Source organism: Xiphias gladius, chromosome 23 (genome assembly GCF_016859285.1).
Source record: "Xiphias gladius isolate SHS-SW01 ecotype Sanya breed wild chromosome 23, ASM1685928v1, whole genome shotgun sequence".
Classification (NCBI taxonomy): domain Eukaryota; kingdom Metazoa; phylum Chordata; class Actinopteri; order Istiophoriformes; family Xiphiidae; genus Xiphias; species Xiphias gladius.
The window spans coordinates 29,524,509-29,544,261 of record NC_053422.1 but is presented as its reverse complement, the minus strand read 5'-3'; the positions used below and the strand labels follow the sequence as shown (position 1 = coordinate 29,544,261).

Below are 19,753 nucleotides of genomic sequence, written 5' to 3'. Positions count from 1 at the left end.
TTCCAAGCCAAAAACAAAATAAGATAAGAGACAATGTGACAATTAATTTTAGAGCCCCAGCATACTCATCAACCATTGAATGTGGATCTCAGTTAAAGGTAAAAGAAAAAGGTGGAACTAGGCAGACCATAAGCATCTTTTCTGTCCTATAATGCTCAGTCTTTTTTCATGTATTATACGACATTGAGAACAAGAGTACCTTTCTCTGAACAGTAAGGAAAGGTTTCTAGGTTTACCACAGAGTGGTGGCATAAATGGTATAGAGTGGATTGTTTAGGTGATATTTACAGTGTGTTCCATGATTCTGTCAATGTCAATGTTTACACGTAAGCATAGTGCAAACTTTTACCAAATTTCCCAAGAATTTTAGAAAAAGAAAATGTGAATTAATGTATAGACAATTGGTGGCACCAATTCTCCAGTTGGGTGCTATTAAACCACTTCACAGCAAGAAGGCAGAATGAAATAACGTCATTAGAATAGCTGTGGTCAAAGCTTAAACGATTCAGAACTGGAAAACATGATGGAAATCTGAGATTTCTGTTTGTTTCATGCTTTAATGTGAGGAAGGTTCCAGTTTCCTCATCACTCTACACAGATCTGATTTTTCATCTTCCACAAATATTCGCCCATTCAGGAATTGGAAACTTCATTGGACTTTTAGTTGCATGCTTCATGTATCTAGTAATTTATTTACAAAGTCTGTTTCTGTTGCATTTTGCTTTTAATTGATACAGCAATTTTTTTCACCTCAGCCAAGCGTAGAAACTTGTTTGCGATATTTATCATTCCTAAATTATAGTTGTTTCTCTCAAGCTTTTTTTTATGCGCGAATTTGGGCTGCAGCTAACACTTATTTTCATCATCAATCGATCTGCCGATTATTTTTTACATTTATCAGTTAATCATTTGGGGTATTAAATGTCCAAAAAAAGGCTCATCACAGTTTTGCAGAATCCAGAGTGAAATCTTCATGTCTTCTTTTGTTGGATAAAAAGTCAAAAATTCAAAGGTTTTTTATTTTACTATTGTGCAAGACACAGACAAGCAGCAAATCCCTCCATTAGAAAAGGTGTAACTTAAAGAATTTGTAGAAATTTTCACTTATGATTGACTTAACTAAATAACCAATTATGGTTCTTTTGATTGACAAAACAATTAATCAACTAATCCTTTCAGCTCTAGCACAAATTGAAAATGCCAATGAGGTACAATATCAACCACTAAGGTACAATATGAACACTACTTCTTATCTCCTCTATACATCGGAGAGATCGTACCCGGCTTCAAATTCCTGGGGGTGCACATCTTAGACAACCTCACCTGTAACACAAACACAGCCAGTATAGTGAAGTCTCACCTGAGGAGGCTGAAGAGGGCTGGACTTGGCACTCCGGCCCTCACTTCCTTCTACAGGTGTGTGGTGGTGAGCAATCTTGCATCCTGCATCACTGTGTGGTATGGAAACTCTGCTGATGGACAAACACCACAATGGTGGTTGCATCTCCTGCATTATGAAGTACCCCACCCACCCTGCAAGTGGACTGTTTGTATGCCCCCCATCAGGAAGGAGATTCATAAGATCCATAAGAACCCCAGGCTAAGGAACAGTTTTTACCCTGAGGCCAATAACACTGATAACTCTTTCTCCTCTGACTTCCATATTCCGTATTTTTGGTATTCTATTCCTATATTCTATCCAATTATAGTTTGTTTGCGTGTGCATGTGTGTGTGTGTGGGGTTTTTTTGTTTTTTGTTTTTTAATATCTTACAGTCCTGGTCAAAATTATTGGCCCTGAATTGACCCGTGAATTTTTAGTTCAGAATTTATAATATCTTCAGAAATAAATGCAAATGAACCAATTTTGTATTATCAGGATATTTAATAAAATGTCCAATATTATTGAACAACAACAAAAGAAAATTCTTTTATACAGTGAAAAAAGAAATAAATACATAAAATATAAGCCGGACACAATTATTGGCACCATTTTGGTTAATTTAAATTAGTTCCTCAAAGAAAATAAAAAATGTGCTTAATTTTCACTGTTTACGTGACCTGAATTAACCAATAAATTATAGTTTTACACCATAAAAAAGCCCCTTTCTACGTTGTTTTCAGTTGCGTTTTCACAATGGCAAAGACGAGAACTTTCTGGGAGCCACACAAATATTATCAAAAAAGTATAACAATGCCAAAGGCTACAAGGCAATCGCTGGAGATCTTGAAATCACTGTTTCAAGAGTTCGTAATGTTATCAAGAAGTTCCACAGTCATAAAACTGTTAAGATCCTTCCACGACTTGGCACTAAGAAGAAACTCAACGAGAGAAGGTTTGTGTGGTTTGTGGAAAAAACACCACACAAGACACGTAAAGAGCTTCAGGCTGACCTGGAGCAATCTGAAGTGGTTTCAGCCCCTACCATACACCACACACTAAACCGTAACTAAAAGTAAGGCTCCATGGGCGAAGGCCAAGGAAGACACCATTATTGAAAGACAGGCACAAAAAGGCAAGACTAATGTTTGAAAAAACTTCCATAGATAATTTCGGTATTTTTTGGGTAATGTTCTGTGGACAGATGAAATCAAAGTAGAGCTCTTTGGGAATGCAGTGCATTAGTTTGTTTATAGGCAACAACCGTCGCAAGTGCATTAAGCTTCAAGCTACATAAAATGTTTAGAGGGTGTCACTGTTGCTAAACGTTCTACAACCAGATTTTAGTGAAGGGTGCCAATAATTGCATCCGGGTTACATTTTGTGTTTGTATTATTTAACTGTTATGCAAGTGTTGTTTTTTATTTTCTTTTGTTCCGTAAACTTGGACACTTTATTAAATATAAACTAATATATTATATATATTATAACCACAATATAAATAATATATAAATTATTATTTAATATATATATAAAATATTATTTATATATAAATATATAAATAATATTGTGGTTATACAAAATTGGTTCATTTGCATTTTTTCTGAAGACATTCTGAATCATGTACTTGAAAATCAGGGGTGCCAATAATTTTGACCAGAACTGTACTGCGCCACGACCCAAGAAATCAGAATCTCATTCCTTTACATGTACAGTGTGTTGGACTGACAATAAAACCTTCATTGAATTGAACTAAATGTCTCTAACAGGAGTGATGATGTAACTGTCATACCACAATTATGCACAGCAAATCTGCTGGTTAAATTTTTTGCAACAATAACCAGACTGTTGCAAAATAACCACAGAAACCTCTGTGCTCACAAGCTCCAAAAATTAACTTTCACTTTTATATGACAAGGTATTACAGTCTGCCTTTGCCTGATAGAATCTCTTCTCCTGCCCAAAGTTAGACATCATTGTAGAACATAGAAATCAGCCTTTTGGAAGCCACCAGGACCTGTCTAACTGGTTTTAGCATCTTAACTAACTGTCTAATTAATTACTTTTCACAATCAAATTAAACAAAATAATATCAAAATAATAATTTGAATAAGTAAGTGTTTAATCAGAGTATAAGTAATGAATAATAAAAATTGGAGCAAGCATTTGGTGATGGTTGTGTCAGTTGTGTTGAGGCTGGTCATTAAATGTGTATTCTTACCCCTAACCCTGTATGACAAACATTTGGGCTAGGGGTTATGTAGTCCTGTTGTCCATTTCCTCTTTTGTCTCAAGCAGATGGGGAAGTTTCAAGCACTTCCTTTGGTGTTTTGTTTGTGTCATTTCTCATTGTGTGTCTCTGTCTCTCTACAGAACAAGGGAGAGTTTAGCATCTAACACCTCTTCCATAGTGGAGAGTAACCGTCGGCAGAACCTGGCGCTGAGCCCCGGCCACCTTGGCATCACTACCGGCAACGGTCCCCCCTTCTCCTTTCGTACCATCCCAGAACCTGCCAGCACCCAACCAGAGAAACTCCAGAAGCCCAGCCCCTGCCTTGCGTCAATCACCAGCGTCTAGGGGCAGAACTAAGGGCTGGGCAGGATGCCGAGAGCCAATGGACAGGTGCCAGAAAAAGTTCCACCCCAGGACAGGCCCACTGTGGAACTATAGCTGTTAACACACACACACACACACACACATACACACACACACACACTCTCACGCTCTCTCTTTCTCTGACAGATACAAACTTATTTAGATAACCAGGAAACTTCTCTCTATCTCAGACACATGCATACAGACACACACACATACACACCAGGCCAGTGGGCAGATTCTTGACCATGTCATTCTACAGCCCCTAGTTTACACACTGCTGTCGTGTTGTTTCAGTTACGTGGGTTCTAGTTCTGTGTGTCTGTGTGTGTGTTTGTGGGTGTGTGCGTGCGTGTGTGCGTGCATGTGTGTGTGGGTTATGTTTGTATAATCTGTAATCTCAGGTCATGTTATTTCCACTCCCATTCCAGCTGCTCCAGATTAGTACATCTCCCTCTAGCGGTGTGTCCCGGCATTACACACTGAAGAGATGCAGCTCTGTAGACTACTGTTACTGATGGTACTCAAACTCTTACTGATCCAGCTCTATATTAGTTTTGTCTCTAACATTGACATTTAATACTCATGTGAGGTTGTTAGACAGTCAAATGAGTGACCTGCCACCAGGGCTGTTTTTACCATAACACCGTCTGTAGAATGAATGTGAGCAGTTCTATCCATTGGGTGCCATGATGCCCATCTGAACTACGTGAACACTTTCCAGAATTTAACCAGCTTTTAACAATCTCCTCCAGCTGTGGTTACATATACGGACAGCCTGAGGTGCAGCTCCAGGGATGAGATTTTTGATCTCAGACTGTTCTTCCACTTTTTTTCTCTTTTTATGTAACTCCTCATGTCCACAGGATGCATCTGTGCCATGTTTCAGCCTCATCCCGGCTGCCAGAAACAATCCTCTGCCATTCCAGCCAGTGTGCCAATGTCTACTGGACACATGCTGTTTTTTCCACTCTACAGTCGTAGCAGGCCAGGTGTGTTTTTGATGAACAAATAACATTTTATTGATCCCTGTTGGGAAATTCCCATGTCACGGCAGCACAGCAATGGGCTGAGAAGGAAGAAAAACAGATAGATAACTAATTGAAATAATTACATAAAAAATAAGATATTAAAGAAATTAGGGGAGTTTGATTTTTTTTTTAAAGGTATATACAGTATATACATTACAATGCCCTACACACTTTAAGTCAGTGTACATTTATTTAGTGTATACACTGTATAAATGTGTTAATTTTGTTAACAAAAACTATGACTAAATATGTTCGTCAACGACCTTTTTTTTCTGACCACGACAAGACGACGATGAGGTAGCAGCAGCGTCATTAAACACTAATTGTGACTATCAACATGCAATATCGTTGACAAAAAAGGCGAGACCAAAAGGTAGTTTAAAAAGTAAAAATTTTACCAAAATCTAAATTTTCATTGACGAAAAAAGAAGAGATGAAATTACGCCAACACTTACATAATCTATATATACTACTTTGAATGGCTCGCACTCGAATCATCTTTCTTCTGCTGCTGCACACCAGCAGCACACCAGCGAACCCATAAACGCACTGCCAACAGTGCTAGACTGGACCTCACTATGATTGGATAACATACAGTGAAGGGAAAATGGAAAAGAATGTGATGGCAACAAAACAGGTTAACATTTGGACCCATGTCAATTATAACACTGCCGAAAGAAAAAGTGAGTGTTTAGTATTATCAGGAGAGAAGCCCTGCGGCTACAAAACCACTGGGAAGAAAACTACAAACCTGAAGAGACAATTTTATGTTTAACATTACTTTACTTTTAAAGCCATATTAAACCAACTTACTAAAGGCAGTGGTGTAACATTATCTATTGGCATCTCACACGAACAGAACATTGCTACATTGCTTTTTAGATGGGGATTTAGTCCAACTAAAAGTCAGTAGCCCAGTCAGCTACGTTAACCAAACTTACTCAAGACAGATTTGTTTGTTTTGGTGTATTAAACATGCTATTGATGTTAAGCACACACAACTTAATTGCCATACACATTTCAGGTCTTGTTGAATTTGAATGGGTCAAGGATAGCTAAATATACTTAATTTGCAACATCTGGTGGTTATTAAAATGCAAAGCATATAATGTAGAAGATTGCTTTGGGGTTGAATAATGTCTGTTGGGCAGTATTTAGCTTAGTAGTACTTAGCTTCCTTTGTGTATAAAGAGTTTCTAAATATTTTCTTTACAAATTTATTTAAATGGTAGTGTACGACCTACTATAAACACTTACTGTATAACACAATCTAGTACAACACTACCACTAAACACCTTTCTGGCACAGTCTTGACAAAAATGAACATTATAAGGGTAGGATTTATTGCAGGGCTGTTTTACAGTGTTCTTTTTGATTTTAAAGGGTTTTTTCTTTTTTTGGTGTTACTTTCTGATTGACTCATATTGCAAGACTTAGATTACACTGGATTTGCTAATGTTGTTGCATCTTTCCAGACTTAGTTGTTAAAATCAGTTGGATGAAATCTTATTTGAAAGCCGTTTGCTGAAGTTTGACTAAAATGCTCATTCTTTGTCTTGTCTAAAACTAGACTAAAATGTCAAGTGTTTTTGTCAGCTAAAAACGTATTAAAAATAAAAGTTGACTAAATTTGACTAAAACGAACACGGACTTTTTAATCCCAGGACTAAGACTAACACTAAATCTAAAAATAGCTAACAAAAAGAACACAACATAAATGGCTATATTTATTGACAGTTGACATGAAATTAATATTTAATGACATGCTGCATTTTGTTACTGACTTTTTCTTTATGTACATATAGCAAAAGGAGTTTTTCTTGTTTGTTTATAGAGTCACTTCACAGTGGTGTTCACATATAAACTGCTGAGGTCCTGCTGGTCATGTCACAGCCTGTAAAAGCTGCCAAACTGGTAGACAGAGAGCATGTTCTTCTCTGTACATGCATTCATATCGGCTGCTCAGGTAACTAATTTCACATGAGATAATAGAACTTCCACTATTCCAGACACAGTACTAAACCCACAGTTAAACTTTATCACATTCCTTTCAATAAACATCATTGAGATTTATGCACATCACTGATTTAAAGCTGTGTGGTGGCAGAGAAACAACATAAGAAGGGGCCATTGTTGCTGCTCCAAATCAGTATCAGTGTGGTTAAACCTGGAACCTACAAAGTTCACCAGGCTTTACAGTGATCATATTATAAATGAGGAGCTACATACTTTAAAAAAAAATGGACATTCGAATTTTTTACAGAAGGTGTAGTGTGGTGAGTTGGGAGTCATAGGCTACTCATAACGTTACTTTGGTCCTTATTCATATGAACTCAATCAGTTAAGGTTTATTTCACACATAGGTCTGTATTCAGTTTCAATTGTGCTGAACAGCACATTTTGTAACCATGTTCTGTTCATATGAAGCCTGCAGCACAGTGTGTGTATGTGGTAATGTTAGCAACATTAGCTAATTAAGAAACAGATGAGGCTCGTGTGTGTACTAATATGAACGCAAGGTACAGACATTAGTAGGTGCTTGTTATGTTCATGATATACTCATTATTATTAGCTTGGCAGACTGTTGCCAAAGATAAGCTGAGGTTACTTGTGGATACATGCTCACCTTAGGCATTCAGAGGGTGGAAAGCAGCTCATTTAATGACTCATTCATGGAGAAACTATGAATAAGCAATTGTTGTTTATGAAGCCACTGCTTCGCTTCTGCCGTTCAACATGGCACTCTGCACTAGATGCCAATGTCCCAGCAGGATAAATAAATAATACATAAATAAATAAATACACCCTTATGGCAAGAAAAGCACACAAAACCTGGGAAAATTATTTGTATGTTTTTATAAGGACAGTTTTCACCATTTATTCCTACTATACATTTCTAGTTGAAATGAGAGGAGGGTGAAGAGTGGGTGGAGAGGGAGGAAGATAAAAACTCCAGAAATGTCAGCTAAACATGAGAAACAAAGCCCCTTCATTCCAGTAACCACTTGAAATAGAAAAACCAAATGACATTAAATGTGTGCTTGAAGAGGTGACACAGCTGCATCCAGTGGACATGAGGGGTTAGTCACATCCCTGTTGAGTTTCACAGCTAAGCTGTTCAAAAATTAGATTTTAACCAGCAAAAGCCACTGAGCATTTTCAGTAGATTTGTAATGAATTTGAAATTAAAAGTATTATCCTGGAATTAGAGAAGGTATACTGTGCTACTCATTAAAGATCAGCCCTGGGCGTACAAGTACATATTCATCAGGAGCAGCTGTACACACTTGATGTGGCTGAGCATCCAACAGAGAACATGTGATCCAGAATAAATACTCACCAATGTTACACACAGCAAGCAGGGATGTGACTTAATTTTTTTTATTTCACTATTTCTTTATTTTTACACAACTTTTGCCATTAATCTACATTTCCATCAAGTTCATGACTACTTGCGTTTTTCATCAAACAGTTTGAATCAGATCCCTGAGTCACTCTCACACCTGGTGCTAAGATGTATTATGGTCAGTAATGGTCATGATAATAATCATAATAAAGAAAGTGATGATATAGTTGGAATATAGGATCAAAATGCTGCTTAGACTTGTATAATAGGATTCCCCTACATACTTTTGGCAGTGGCCATTTAGTCCCCTCTATGAAGCATTTGGTTGAATAAAACTGGGATTCCACATTGACTGAACAGATGGACATATAGACAGACAGATTTGGCAACCACTGACTGAGGTGTGAAGACCTACATTTAAAATCAATGGTGTCATTATATAACCAGAACTGAGCTGAGCTGGATTTCCCTTTCTTGAAATGTCCTGCAGGCCTATAGGTCAGTCATTTTCCATTTTCCTATAGGCTCAGGGACCTGTCAGTCATCCCAGTGTCATTGTCATATAGGCTCCTGTACAACTACCTCCACAGCAGCAAAAACACAGCCCATCCTTTCTACTATCACACTGTCATCAGCCTCTAACCTGTGAATGTCTACACACACAAACATACACTACACAACAAAGTGCTGGACTCCTGTTGTTTCCCCATCTTCACTAGCAAGGTTCCTTGTAATGGTACATGATAGCATTATGGTTTAGCTGCCCCCCCACCAAACACACACAGAGACACACACACCACACCACTCACCCCCACTACTCCTCATTATCATTATGGCCTTTAGTGGTACAATACTTCCTCTGCAGAAAAAAACTCTGTCTGGATCACAGAAAAGGACTGAAACCCAAGTAGTGTTCTCTCCAGCGAGATGTGAAACACTGATTCCGTACACACAGTAATCCAAGCTAGCCAGCTTTGGCAAGGTACAAACAAGTAAAGTACACTGTAAAACAACAGATATAAATTAGCTTTAAGGGGTTCAGTATGCTCGAAACTGACTAGTTTATTGGATGTTTCATCTGACCGTGTCTAAAGTCAGTATTTCTTCCTGTTCTGATTTTCTACACCTGCCTTGAAGTGTGCTCTCAGTATCCATACTGGAGGGCAAACAATGGCTGCATCCCACTGCCCGCATAGTCTCTCCAAGAATTCTGTCTCTTTTGTGTCTTTGTAATCTTGACTTTCAGTTTGTCCTCAAAGACATTCATTGTGTTGCAAGTAGAGAGAGAAGTTCAAATCCTGCACTTTCTGAACACAGCACATCTGTCCAGTCACAATGTGGTGGGTGCAATTGTCGGATTGTTGGTTTTGGATAGTTACAAAAATTGCCAAACACAGCCCATTAAGAGAGGTTGTTCTTGTAGAACATCATACAGAATATAATTGAACACAATGCAAAACGCCATGGGAAACCTCTCTCTGAATTAAGAATCACTAAAACACAAAACTGCCTTAGATGCATTAGATCTGCCTTAGATGCATTAAACCATTTTTAGGTATAGAAATACACCAAACTCTATGACATGGAACGATGTATATCAATGGTTGTCACTCTCACCTTGAGTTAACTTGACTGATGCATGGTAGGAGCTGATGGTTTTTTTAAAAAGTCTACTAATTTTCATAGATTTCCCTATTTTCTCTCAGTGTTTGTTGCTCAAGTCCCTCTTCCTGCAGTCCTTGTCGCAGCTAAGTATACTGTTGGTCTGAGCAACTGTGCAAGCACCACAACTGACCACTAGGAGTCACTAGTATAGCGACAAGGACAAGAACCTTCACTCGTTTCCCATCTGTGAACATATTGTTTTTGTTGGCATGCACAACCAAGTCAGAGGTACTGCTGGGAATTGAATTCCTGCAATAGTAGACCAGAACTTTGCCCCTTCACTGCCAAATGAAACACTTCTTTCATTAAACTCTTAATCCCATTAAAGAACTAGTCAAATGGCTCTGGGTATGATGTAAGAAGATCTGAAGATTGTGACCTACTGATGTGTTGGGTTTTACTTCTCATTCTACCACTGCATTTAGTTCTTCTCTGCATCTTGCCGCTACACAAGGGTCCAACCCTATGTGTTACCAATAGAGTAAAAGGTTCACTATGCTTTAAACTACTAAAATTATGGCTTTACCCTCTTCTCATTCTGTACTAGGGTACTGGTTTGTATTCTGTCCTAAATGGATTGATGTTTCTACTAATATGGTCACTATTCAGTATTTTATGATTCTAATCTCTGTTCTACAACTGAAAGAAATGCACAGTCTATTCCACTACTGTTGTTGGGTTTTAGTCCCCAGGGGTGCTAGGGACTACAATCCAAGGGGGACTAAAACAAATGTGGATGCCACCAATAATGTTCTGTTCTCCGAGTATTTTAGGACCATAGCCAGTAGTTGACAATGTCAACAGGCTTCTAGTGCTTCTTAAGGGTTTTAGTCCCTCTTCTGTCGATATTCAAGGGGTATATTGTACACCCTTTCTGCATCAGTAATTGGGTTCTTGTCTCCTCTCTAACCCAACAGTACGCCTTGACCCATTATAAAGATACAAAAGTAAGGCTTTAGTCCTTACTACATACTAGTATGTAAGTAATACATATACTAGGGTTGTTTTCCCAGTTATACCTCTACAGAAGGGTTTGTAGTGCCAGGTGTACTCACATAGTTGAGCCTTATCCCCTACTCTATGACTACAGAAACACAGATAGGGATACATCCAGATTTTGTTAGTCAAGTTCTAGCTTCTGTTCTACCTTTACTGTGTACGGGGTGCCCTGTCCCTACATATACTGTAGTTTCAGTCTCTATTATACCACTAATCTTGGGTTTACCACTACAGTTGAGTTTTGTCATTACATTTGAGTTTAATTGGTTTCATACCACAGCTACAATGGGGTTCCATGCCACCAGTGAAATAGGGCTCCCTGCCTGGTGAAGGTCATTTATCCCTCATGTCGGATGTTTGCACTGCCACCTTCCCCAATCCTCCCTGCAACTTTTCGGTGAGTGGTCCTCCATCAACCCGTCATCCCCTCCAGCCATAGTCCTGTAACCTTCTATCCCTCTCTTCTACACTGTCAGTCCATCAAAGGTCTTCCCTTAACATCAGCAGTGGTGTATAAAAATGGAGGTTCTCAACAATAACATTGTTTCTAATGGTGACGTTATGTCATGCCTGTAAATGATGTTTATCTGTCATGCCTAGTCAAATAATTTAAACAATAAAGAGAGGGATTTTTTAAAAGTCTATAATATCTGAAAGTCCCTTTCATGTGTAGTACTGGTGTTACTGTTGTTGTAGTGTATGTGATACCCTATGGGGATTGTGTTACTTTTTAAGATAATAAAATAAGAAATGTTTGGTTACTCCACTGTTGTGCTTTAATGTGTTCACTGTTACTGCCTTATTAGAAAGCAAGACTATAGGCACTGGGGCCCATCTTAAGAAAGGGGCACAGCTAAACAGAATGCAGAACAGGGACATGGGTGGCAGAGAATTTAGGTACTTGTGGGGATTTGCTTAATATTCAGCCGGGGTTGCCAGAGATTTCTAAGGATATTATTTCATTATGTGTTAGATATATTTGCTAAAAACTATTTGTAGCTTCCTCCATACTTTTGAAATGCTTTTTATAATAAAATATGCCCTCACGCCATACCCAAATTCATATTGGCAACTTTCTAATTGCTGGATTCCTAAGAGTTACAGGGTCATAGGTTAGAGAAGGTTGAGCAGTCCTATATGTGAGAGAGTTAGGGCTCACAATTAGGGTAGTAATTATACATATATTACATGTTCATGCAAGGCTTTTGGAAAACAGTATTACAGGAAATAGTTACTCCTGCACACTGATACTGAACCACAAATGTTCTGAAATAGACAACATTTTGATCCCAATTGCATCTTCATCAGATCAGAATGTTTAAAACTGGTTAGTATACCCATACCCCATTGGTACCCACATGTACCAATGGGCTGATCAGCTTTGTAATGACTGATGTGATTAACCATTCAATCCGCTCAGGCTGATATTCAAGTAGTATACACTAGTATAATGGTTCAGATAAAAAGCTAAAAAAAATAAAATAAAATAAAAAAAATTGGAAACTTAAAAAATATTTGAATTTAAGAAGTTGGAGCTAGATAATTTGGAATTGTATCTTAAAAACATAGTTAAAACATTTACTTGGCTAATTGTTAGAGTAAAAACAGTAATTTCTCCCTTTTCTGTATGATTTGTGTCAGTATGTACTGATAGCATTAATCAATCTACAATTACAAGTAGACCTATATATCCACTTGAGCAAATTCTTTTTATGAAATTATCAGATTTTTGCCAGTATAACAAAGCTGATTCCACCGTATCCCCTAACTTGGAGCATTTCTATTACACGTATTCAATATCCAACAGGTGAGCTACATGTGTAGTATGTTTTTTGGGTCTGTATGTGTGTATGTGTCAAATTTCTTCTCCAGCAGGCCTCCAACTGACAGGTCTGTCCCATATTATCAGATGACTTGCCATACATAAAGGATTATTGTGCAAAACAGAATCAGCCTGGATGATTCTGTTTTAAGAGTCCTGAGAGGAACTGAGTAAGGCAAAAAGAAGATAATACTTGACAGGGTAGGGTTAAGCTTAACCACTAACCCTAACCTTGATTTTCATTTCTTTTTCTTAAATTGAAAATGATCAACACTTGACACTTGTCACCTCTAGGAGCCAAATAAAACAATGCTTGTGATTTGGTGCAATTTTGGGCAGATTTTAATAAATACAGATTATTTTTTTTGTCATTGTCCAAGATCATGACCAAATATAGTAAGTAGTGACTGGACTAGGAGAGTGAAATCTTTTCAGTTGGACTTACCATTATACATTCTCCTCAGCAGAGGTCATTGTAGTTCTGTATAAGAGCATTTCCAACACTAGCTGTGGATAAACACCTCTGAAGTTTGACTGACATCTGTTTGACATACATTGTCGTCTTCTTCATTTTCTGTTTGTATAAAATGGTGAAGAACATTGATTACTTGTGTACTAACTGCAAAGAAGGTTATACTACAGTATGAGTAGGATATAGAACACAGTGACAGAGGAAGCATTCAGATCCATTGGTGAAAGCAGAAATAACAGAATGTAAAAATATTGCATTACAAGTAAAACTCGTGAATTTAATTTTTTAATTTACTAAAGTATATAAGTTTATTCAATAGCAACATACACTTAAAATATCAAAAGTTGAAGTAGTCATTAATGGACCCTTTGTATTTGTATCTCATACATAGTATCTATACATATGGATATATGTATTGAGGTAGGTAAAATCTTGAGAGATTCTCGATAAAGGCAGACGGAGACTGAACTCGGAGTTTGGCATACGTGGGCACAAGTCAGCCAACAATCACACACACAATACGAAGCTATTATCACTGTCTTTACTGAAATAATACAGTAGGTGGTGCTGTTGAACTAGAATTGGTCACAATACATTACAGGACACAGTAAATGGTGCAAGCAAGCAACAGGCTGTTGATGGTGCTTGTTAGTTGACCCACTAAACATTTGTTCTTTAACTGCAAGCACTTATGTACAGGAACATTGAAACGTTTTACATGTGAGCAGTATTGCTATTGTAGCAAAACTTTGTGGCGAAATTTTATGACAAAATGATTCAGACTGTCCAAAAATGCTGTACAAAAAATCCTTCACACGTACATCAACATGAAACCCCTCCTACACCGGATAGGTTGAATAGACAGTTACCAGTTCAGCTGCTTCCAAAGTTTAATCTGTTTTCTTGATCTTAAGTTATTCATCAAAATCAGTTTTTGAGTCAATATGAGCTGAGCAAAAGGTCATGCAGCTTCAGCATCATGTTTTATTTCATGTCCAGAGTGGAAAATTGGTGCAGCAGTAATGCACACAGTTCTCGCACATAGTTTCCTTGTGGTGTGCCAGGTTAAGAGCAGTGTCCTGTAATTTATTAGGTGGTGATGATGATGAGAAGAGGATGAAGGAGACTCCGCTGTTACCGTCTTGATTGCATATAAAGGTTTATTACAAAGAAGTACAGCATCAAATCAAAAATTTTGCAGATCTGCTTGTGAGAGGCTGTGAAGCCAATGAACCACTCTCCCACTCAGCCTTGACCACCGACTCTTAAATAAGGCCGTTGTCTTCCTAGGCCACGTCACCAACATATGTTTTAATCATAAAGTGTTACCTCCCTTTCCAGAATGCGAGGCCCCCTCTGAGTCCCCCCGATCTAGGGTCTCTATGATAACACATAAATCTATCTCTGCATATTTAACCATATACCTCAGTCCACTGCTGGGAAATAGCTGAAATAAGTGAATCAGTTGTGTTAATTTGAGTATTTCAACCTGATAACGACTTAACGCTCCATGACATTTCAGTAGGAAATATTGGACTTTTACTCCACTGGACGTATTTGACAGCATAGTTACTAGTGTTAGTAGATACTTGAGATAGTTTTTACTTTCAAAACATCTTTAGTTTATGAAATGCAGTCACAACAGCATATGATTAGATAACAGTAGAACACTATTGCAGCTCTTCTGGCTGTTCCAAAGTCTAACCTGAAAAACAAAGAGGACATAGCTTTCGCATTAAGAGCTCACAGACTGCTGAACAATTTCTCCAAAGAGATCAGGTTGGCTGAGCCTGCCTCGTCCTTTAAAAGGCCCTTCAAAACACATTTTTTACAGACTGTCCTTCTTGTGATCGTTGACTATAAAATCTTAAACTTGTGTTTTTGTCTTCCTGTTTTTTGTATCTCTATTTTGTTCTATTGTTTATTTTGTTTTTATTCTTTGACCTGTCCTTACTGTTTTAATTTCCTTTTCATTATTGGAAATAATTTCTTGTCTATTTTTATTTTCTGTACATCACTTTGTAAACCCGGTTTTAGAAAGGTACACTACGATTAACGTCTATTTTTATGTATTACTACTGCGAAAGAGGCCAATATATCCATTGGATACTTTAGCTGATTATAATTTACTGAAGTAAACATTTTGAATACATGTGCTTTTATTGAATATATATTATTTCTACCATGTGTTCTACACTGCGTGCCCGTCTATCATGCACCCACAAAGACTTAACCCCACCCACCGCATTGTGCGGGACCGGGACTTCTCTCACACACAAAGAACTCAGCACAGCACTAGGCGGCATCATCATGTCCCAGAGACAGATACCAGCGCGCTCCCTGCGTCTCTTCCCGCCGCTACTCCTTCTGTTGGGAGCGGGACAGCAGTGTCTCACGGTACGTCCGTTGCTCTTGTTCCTTATCGATGGATTCCGCTATGACTACATGGATGACTTGGACGCACTGCCCGGATTTCGCGAAATCGTGGGCAATGGAGTGAAGGTGGACTACATGACGCCGGACTTCCCGAGTTTATCATACCCTAATTACTACTCATTAATGACAGGTAATCAATCTATCAATCTGTCTGCCACCAACCTACAGTACTAACACTAACATATAAAGTATAATATTCCAAGAAGAGACGAATGGAGCTCAAGAGCCCACCTGTCCACTGAAGGTACAAACCAATGTTAATACACTTGATAAGTTAATAAATAAAAGGCCATTCGATAGTGATGCACATTAAAAGCAGGCTAATAAAACAAGCAATGCATGTGAAATGAAACCTTAAAAGTAATACCAAAAGTTTGACAGCTGTGGACACAAGAGCTTAATTCTTCTGTTGAGCTTGTGGACATTCATTAACAACCATCACCCAACACCCTTTTTTCCTATTCTAATACTAAAAACATCAAAAAGTAGGTGATCTTCAAATTATTCAAACAGATTGCACCACACAAACTATTTCTTCTACGAAGATGAGTTGTTACCAAATCTGTACACCCACTAAGTGACAGGTGTAACTGTGGTGTAACTGATTCATCCCACTGTTAAGATATAAGAGGAAAAACAGATGATATGGAATGATATCGAATACAGTCTCAGCATTCTGCCACTAACATTACACAGGTAACCACCTGTGTGGTTAGGTAGAGTCACTGATATTTCCTTCTCATCCCATACTCTACAGCATGTATTCATCAGGTTAAGTTAGGTCCATAAATATTTGGACAGTGACACAATTTTTTTAATTTTGCCTTTGTACAACACCACGATGTGGTGAAAATCAAGATGTGATTGAAGTGTAGATTTTCAGCTTTAATTCAAGGGGTTTGACAAAAATATCACATTAATTGTTTAGGAATTAAAACCATGTTTCAACATAGTCCCTCATTTCATTTTAATACTTAATTTTCATTTGTATTACTTAGATGAAAATCCTTTGCAGTCAATGACTGCTCTAATCCATGGACATTACCAAATAATGAGCAGCTCAACGGATTGAGATGCTTTGCCGGGCCTTTACTGCAGCCACCTTCAGTGGCTGCTTGTTTGTGTATCTTTCCGCTCTCAGTTTTGTCTTCAGTATGCTCAATTGGTTTGAGGTCGAGTGACTGACTAGGCCATTGAAGAATATACCATTTGTTTGTCTTGAGAAGCTCTTGGGTTGCTTTCGTATGTTTTGGGTCATTAACCATTTGTATTGTGAAGCCCCGTCCTATCAATTTTGCGGCATTTGGCTGGATTTGAGAAGATTTTTTTTATCCCTATACACTTCAGAATCAGTTACATCATCAACAAACACCAGTGACCTAGTTCCACTGGCAGCCATACATGTCCATGCCATAATATTCCCTCCAACATGTTTGACAGATGATGTGGTATACTTTGGATCATGAGCCGTTCCTTTCCTTCTCCATACTCTTGTCTACCCATCATTCTGGTACAAGTTAATCTTGGTTTCTTCTGTCCAAAGAATTTTGTTCCAAAACTGGGCATGCTTTTTTAGATGTTTTCTGGCAAAGCCTTACCTGGCCTTTCTGTTCTTGAGTGTTACCAGTGGTTTGCACCTTGCGGTAAACCCTGTGTATTTACATTCATGAAGGCGCCTCTTTATTGTAGACTTTGACAATGATATGCCTACCTCCTCAAGAATGTTGTTGACTTGGCTACATGTTGTGAAGAGTTTTTTTCTTCACCGAGGAAAGAGTTGTCTTTCAGGGTCTTCCAGGCCTTTTGGTGTTGCTTAGCTTGCCAGTGCATTCTTTCTTTTTAAGAATGTACCAAATAGTTGATTTGGCCACTCCTAAAGTTTCTGCCATCTGTTTGATAGATTTGTTTTGTTTTTCAGCCCAATGATGGCCTCCTTCATTTTCATCAACACCTCTTTGGACTACATAATGAGAGTTCCCATGAACATCTACCAAATGCAGATTCAACACTGAAATTCAACTCCAGACCTTTCATCTGCTTAATTTTTCATGAAAAAATTAGGGAAGTGGCCAATCAATTGTCAGTTATCCAATTACTTTTGAGCCTCTGCAAATGAGGGACTATGTATAAAAATTGCCGCAATTCCTAAACGGTTAATGCAATTTTTTTGCCCCTTGAATTAAAGCTTAAAGTCTACAACTTCAATGACATCCTGATGGCTTTGTTTCAGCTCCATCATGTTGGTGTAAAGAGGCAAAATTATGAAAATTGCGTCACTGTACAATACTTATCGAACTGTATGTTACAGCTGGTGATGCTGTAGTGACTTGCTGTTTACACAGCTGATTGCATTTGATTTGATGGTGCTAAACATGTTTCCTAATCAAGTCAAGTCAATTTTATTTATATAGCGCCAAATCATAACAGACGCTATCTCAGGACCTTTTTCATATACATCAGGTCTAGCCTCAACATCCCCCACTGAGAAAGCACTTGCCGACAGTGACAAGGAAATGCTTCCTATTAACAGGTAGAAATCTTGAACAGAATCGGGCTCAGGGTGGGCAGCCATCTGCATTGACCGGCTGGGCCTCAACATTCCCCACTGAGAAAGCACTTGCCGACAGTGACAAGGAAATACTTCCTATTAACAGGTAGAAATCTTGAACAGAATCGGGCTCAGGGTGGGCAGCCATCTGCATTGACCGGCTGGGCTGAAAGAGAAAGAGAGAGAGGGAGAGGGGAGCGAGAGAGAAAAGAAGGGGGGGGGGGCAGTGGGTGTTGAGCAGGATCATGGGGGCAGTAGTTTGTTTGCAATCACATTTCGGTTTATATATAGGTCTTTTATCATCTTAGTGTGTTTTTTTTTATGCCGATTAAATGCTCAAGTCGCTGTTATAGGATGTGATGGTCAATGTGTCAAATGCAGCACTAGGATCTAACAAGACAGTGCAATCGGTCATATGTAACTTTCACCAGTGCTGTCTCTGTGCTATGATGCACTCTAAATCCTTAATGAAAATCCTCAAATAAACTATTATTATGTGGAAAGTTACAGAACTGATTGGCGACTGCTTTCTCAAGGATCTGAAGAGAAAGGGAGAAATGGATCTTTAGCTGGCCAAAACACATGGATCATAGGCTGTTTAATAAGAGGTTTAATTAAAGCTACTATAAAGGACTGTCGTACGCAGCCTGTTAATAGAGACAGATTGATCATATCTAGTAAAGAAGTGCTAACTAAGGGTAAAACTTCCTTAAGCAGCCTAGTTGGGATGAGGTCTAAGAGACTGACTAATAGTTTAAATGAAGAAATCGTTGAAGTTAGTTGGTGAAGGTTAATTGGAGAAAAACAGTCTAAATATATATCAGGTTTTAGAGCTGTTAATAACGTTCATGTATTTGAAGATAAATTGGTGCTAGTTGAAGGCAGGAGGGGATGAATTTTGTCTTTAATATTTAGAATTTTACCTTTAAAGAAGCTCATGAAGTTATTAATGCTGAAAGCTATAGGAAAACATGGATCAATAGAGCTAAGACTCTGTCAGCCTGGCTACAGTGCTGAAAAGAAACCCAGGGTTTTTTTTTTAGTTTCCTCTGTTAATGATGAGTAATAGGTTGCTCTGGTATTACAGAGGGCCTTCCTATATGTTTTCAGACTATCTGGCCAGAGTTAAGGAGATCTTCCAGATTGGTTGAAACCAACTTAGCAACCAATGTATATTACTAGAGCTGTACCACACTCCTGAAGTCTAAATGGTGACTCAAATCACTAGTTTGAAACTAAACAAAAACCTGCTGGTGCAACCCAATCCTGGCATTTATATTATATCAGTGTGTATCAGAGAGATCACAAAACCTACCTAATAGAAGATAATTCTAATGTTTCAGCAATTCCACGCAACTGTTGTTACAGCACATGCAAATACAAATAGTGTTTAACAGCTACAGAACTGATGAAATGCTGAATGTCTGCTGTGATGAATGCTGACAAATTTGCATATTA

General features: G+C 38.2%; 2 protein-coding genes across 3 annotated transcripts in view; both read left to right on the top strand.

Annotated features, from left to right (window-relative positions):
* The window catches only part of LOC120785090 (storkhead-box protein 2-like), a 102,759-nt gene extending 96,476 nt beyond the window's left edge, over nt 1-6,283 (top strand). For both annotated transcript variants that reach the window (XM_040119429.1, XM_040119428.1), the window contains one exon: nt 3,754-6,283. In XM_040119429.1, the coding sequence (XP_039975363.1) occupies nt 3,754-3,958 (205 nt within the window). In that variant the 3' untranslated portion in view covers nt 3,959-6,283. The remainder of the gene's footprint in view (nt 1-3,753) is intronic.
* A 9,338-nt stretch (nt 6,284-15,621) lies between these two features.
* The window catches only part of enpp6 (ectonucleotide pyrophosphatase/phosphodiesterase 6), a 28,648-nt gene continuing 24,516 nt past the window's right edge, over nt 15,622-19,753 (top strand). The window contains exon 1 of the mRNA XM_040120323.1: nt 15,622-15,877. Coding sequence (XP_039976257.1) covers nt 15,622-15,877 — 256 coding nt within the window. The remainder of the gene's footprint in view (nt 15,878-19,753) is intronic.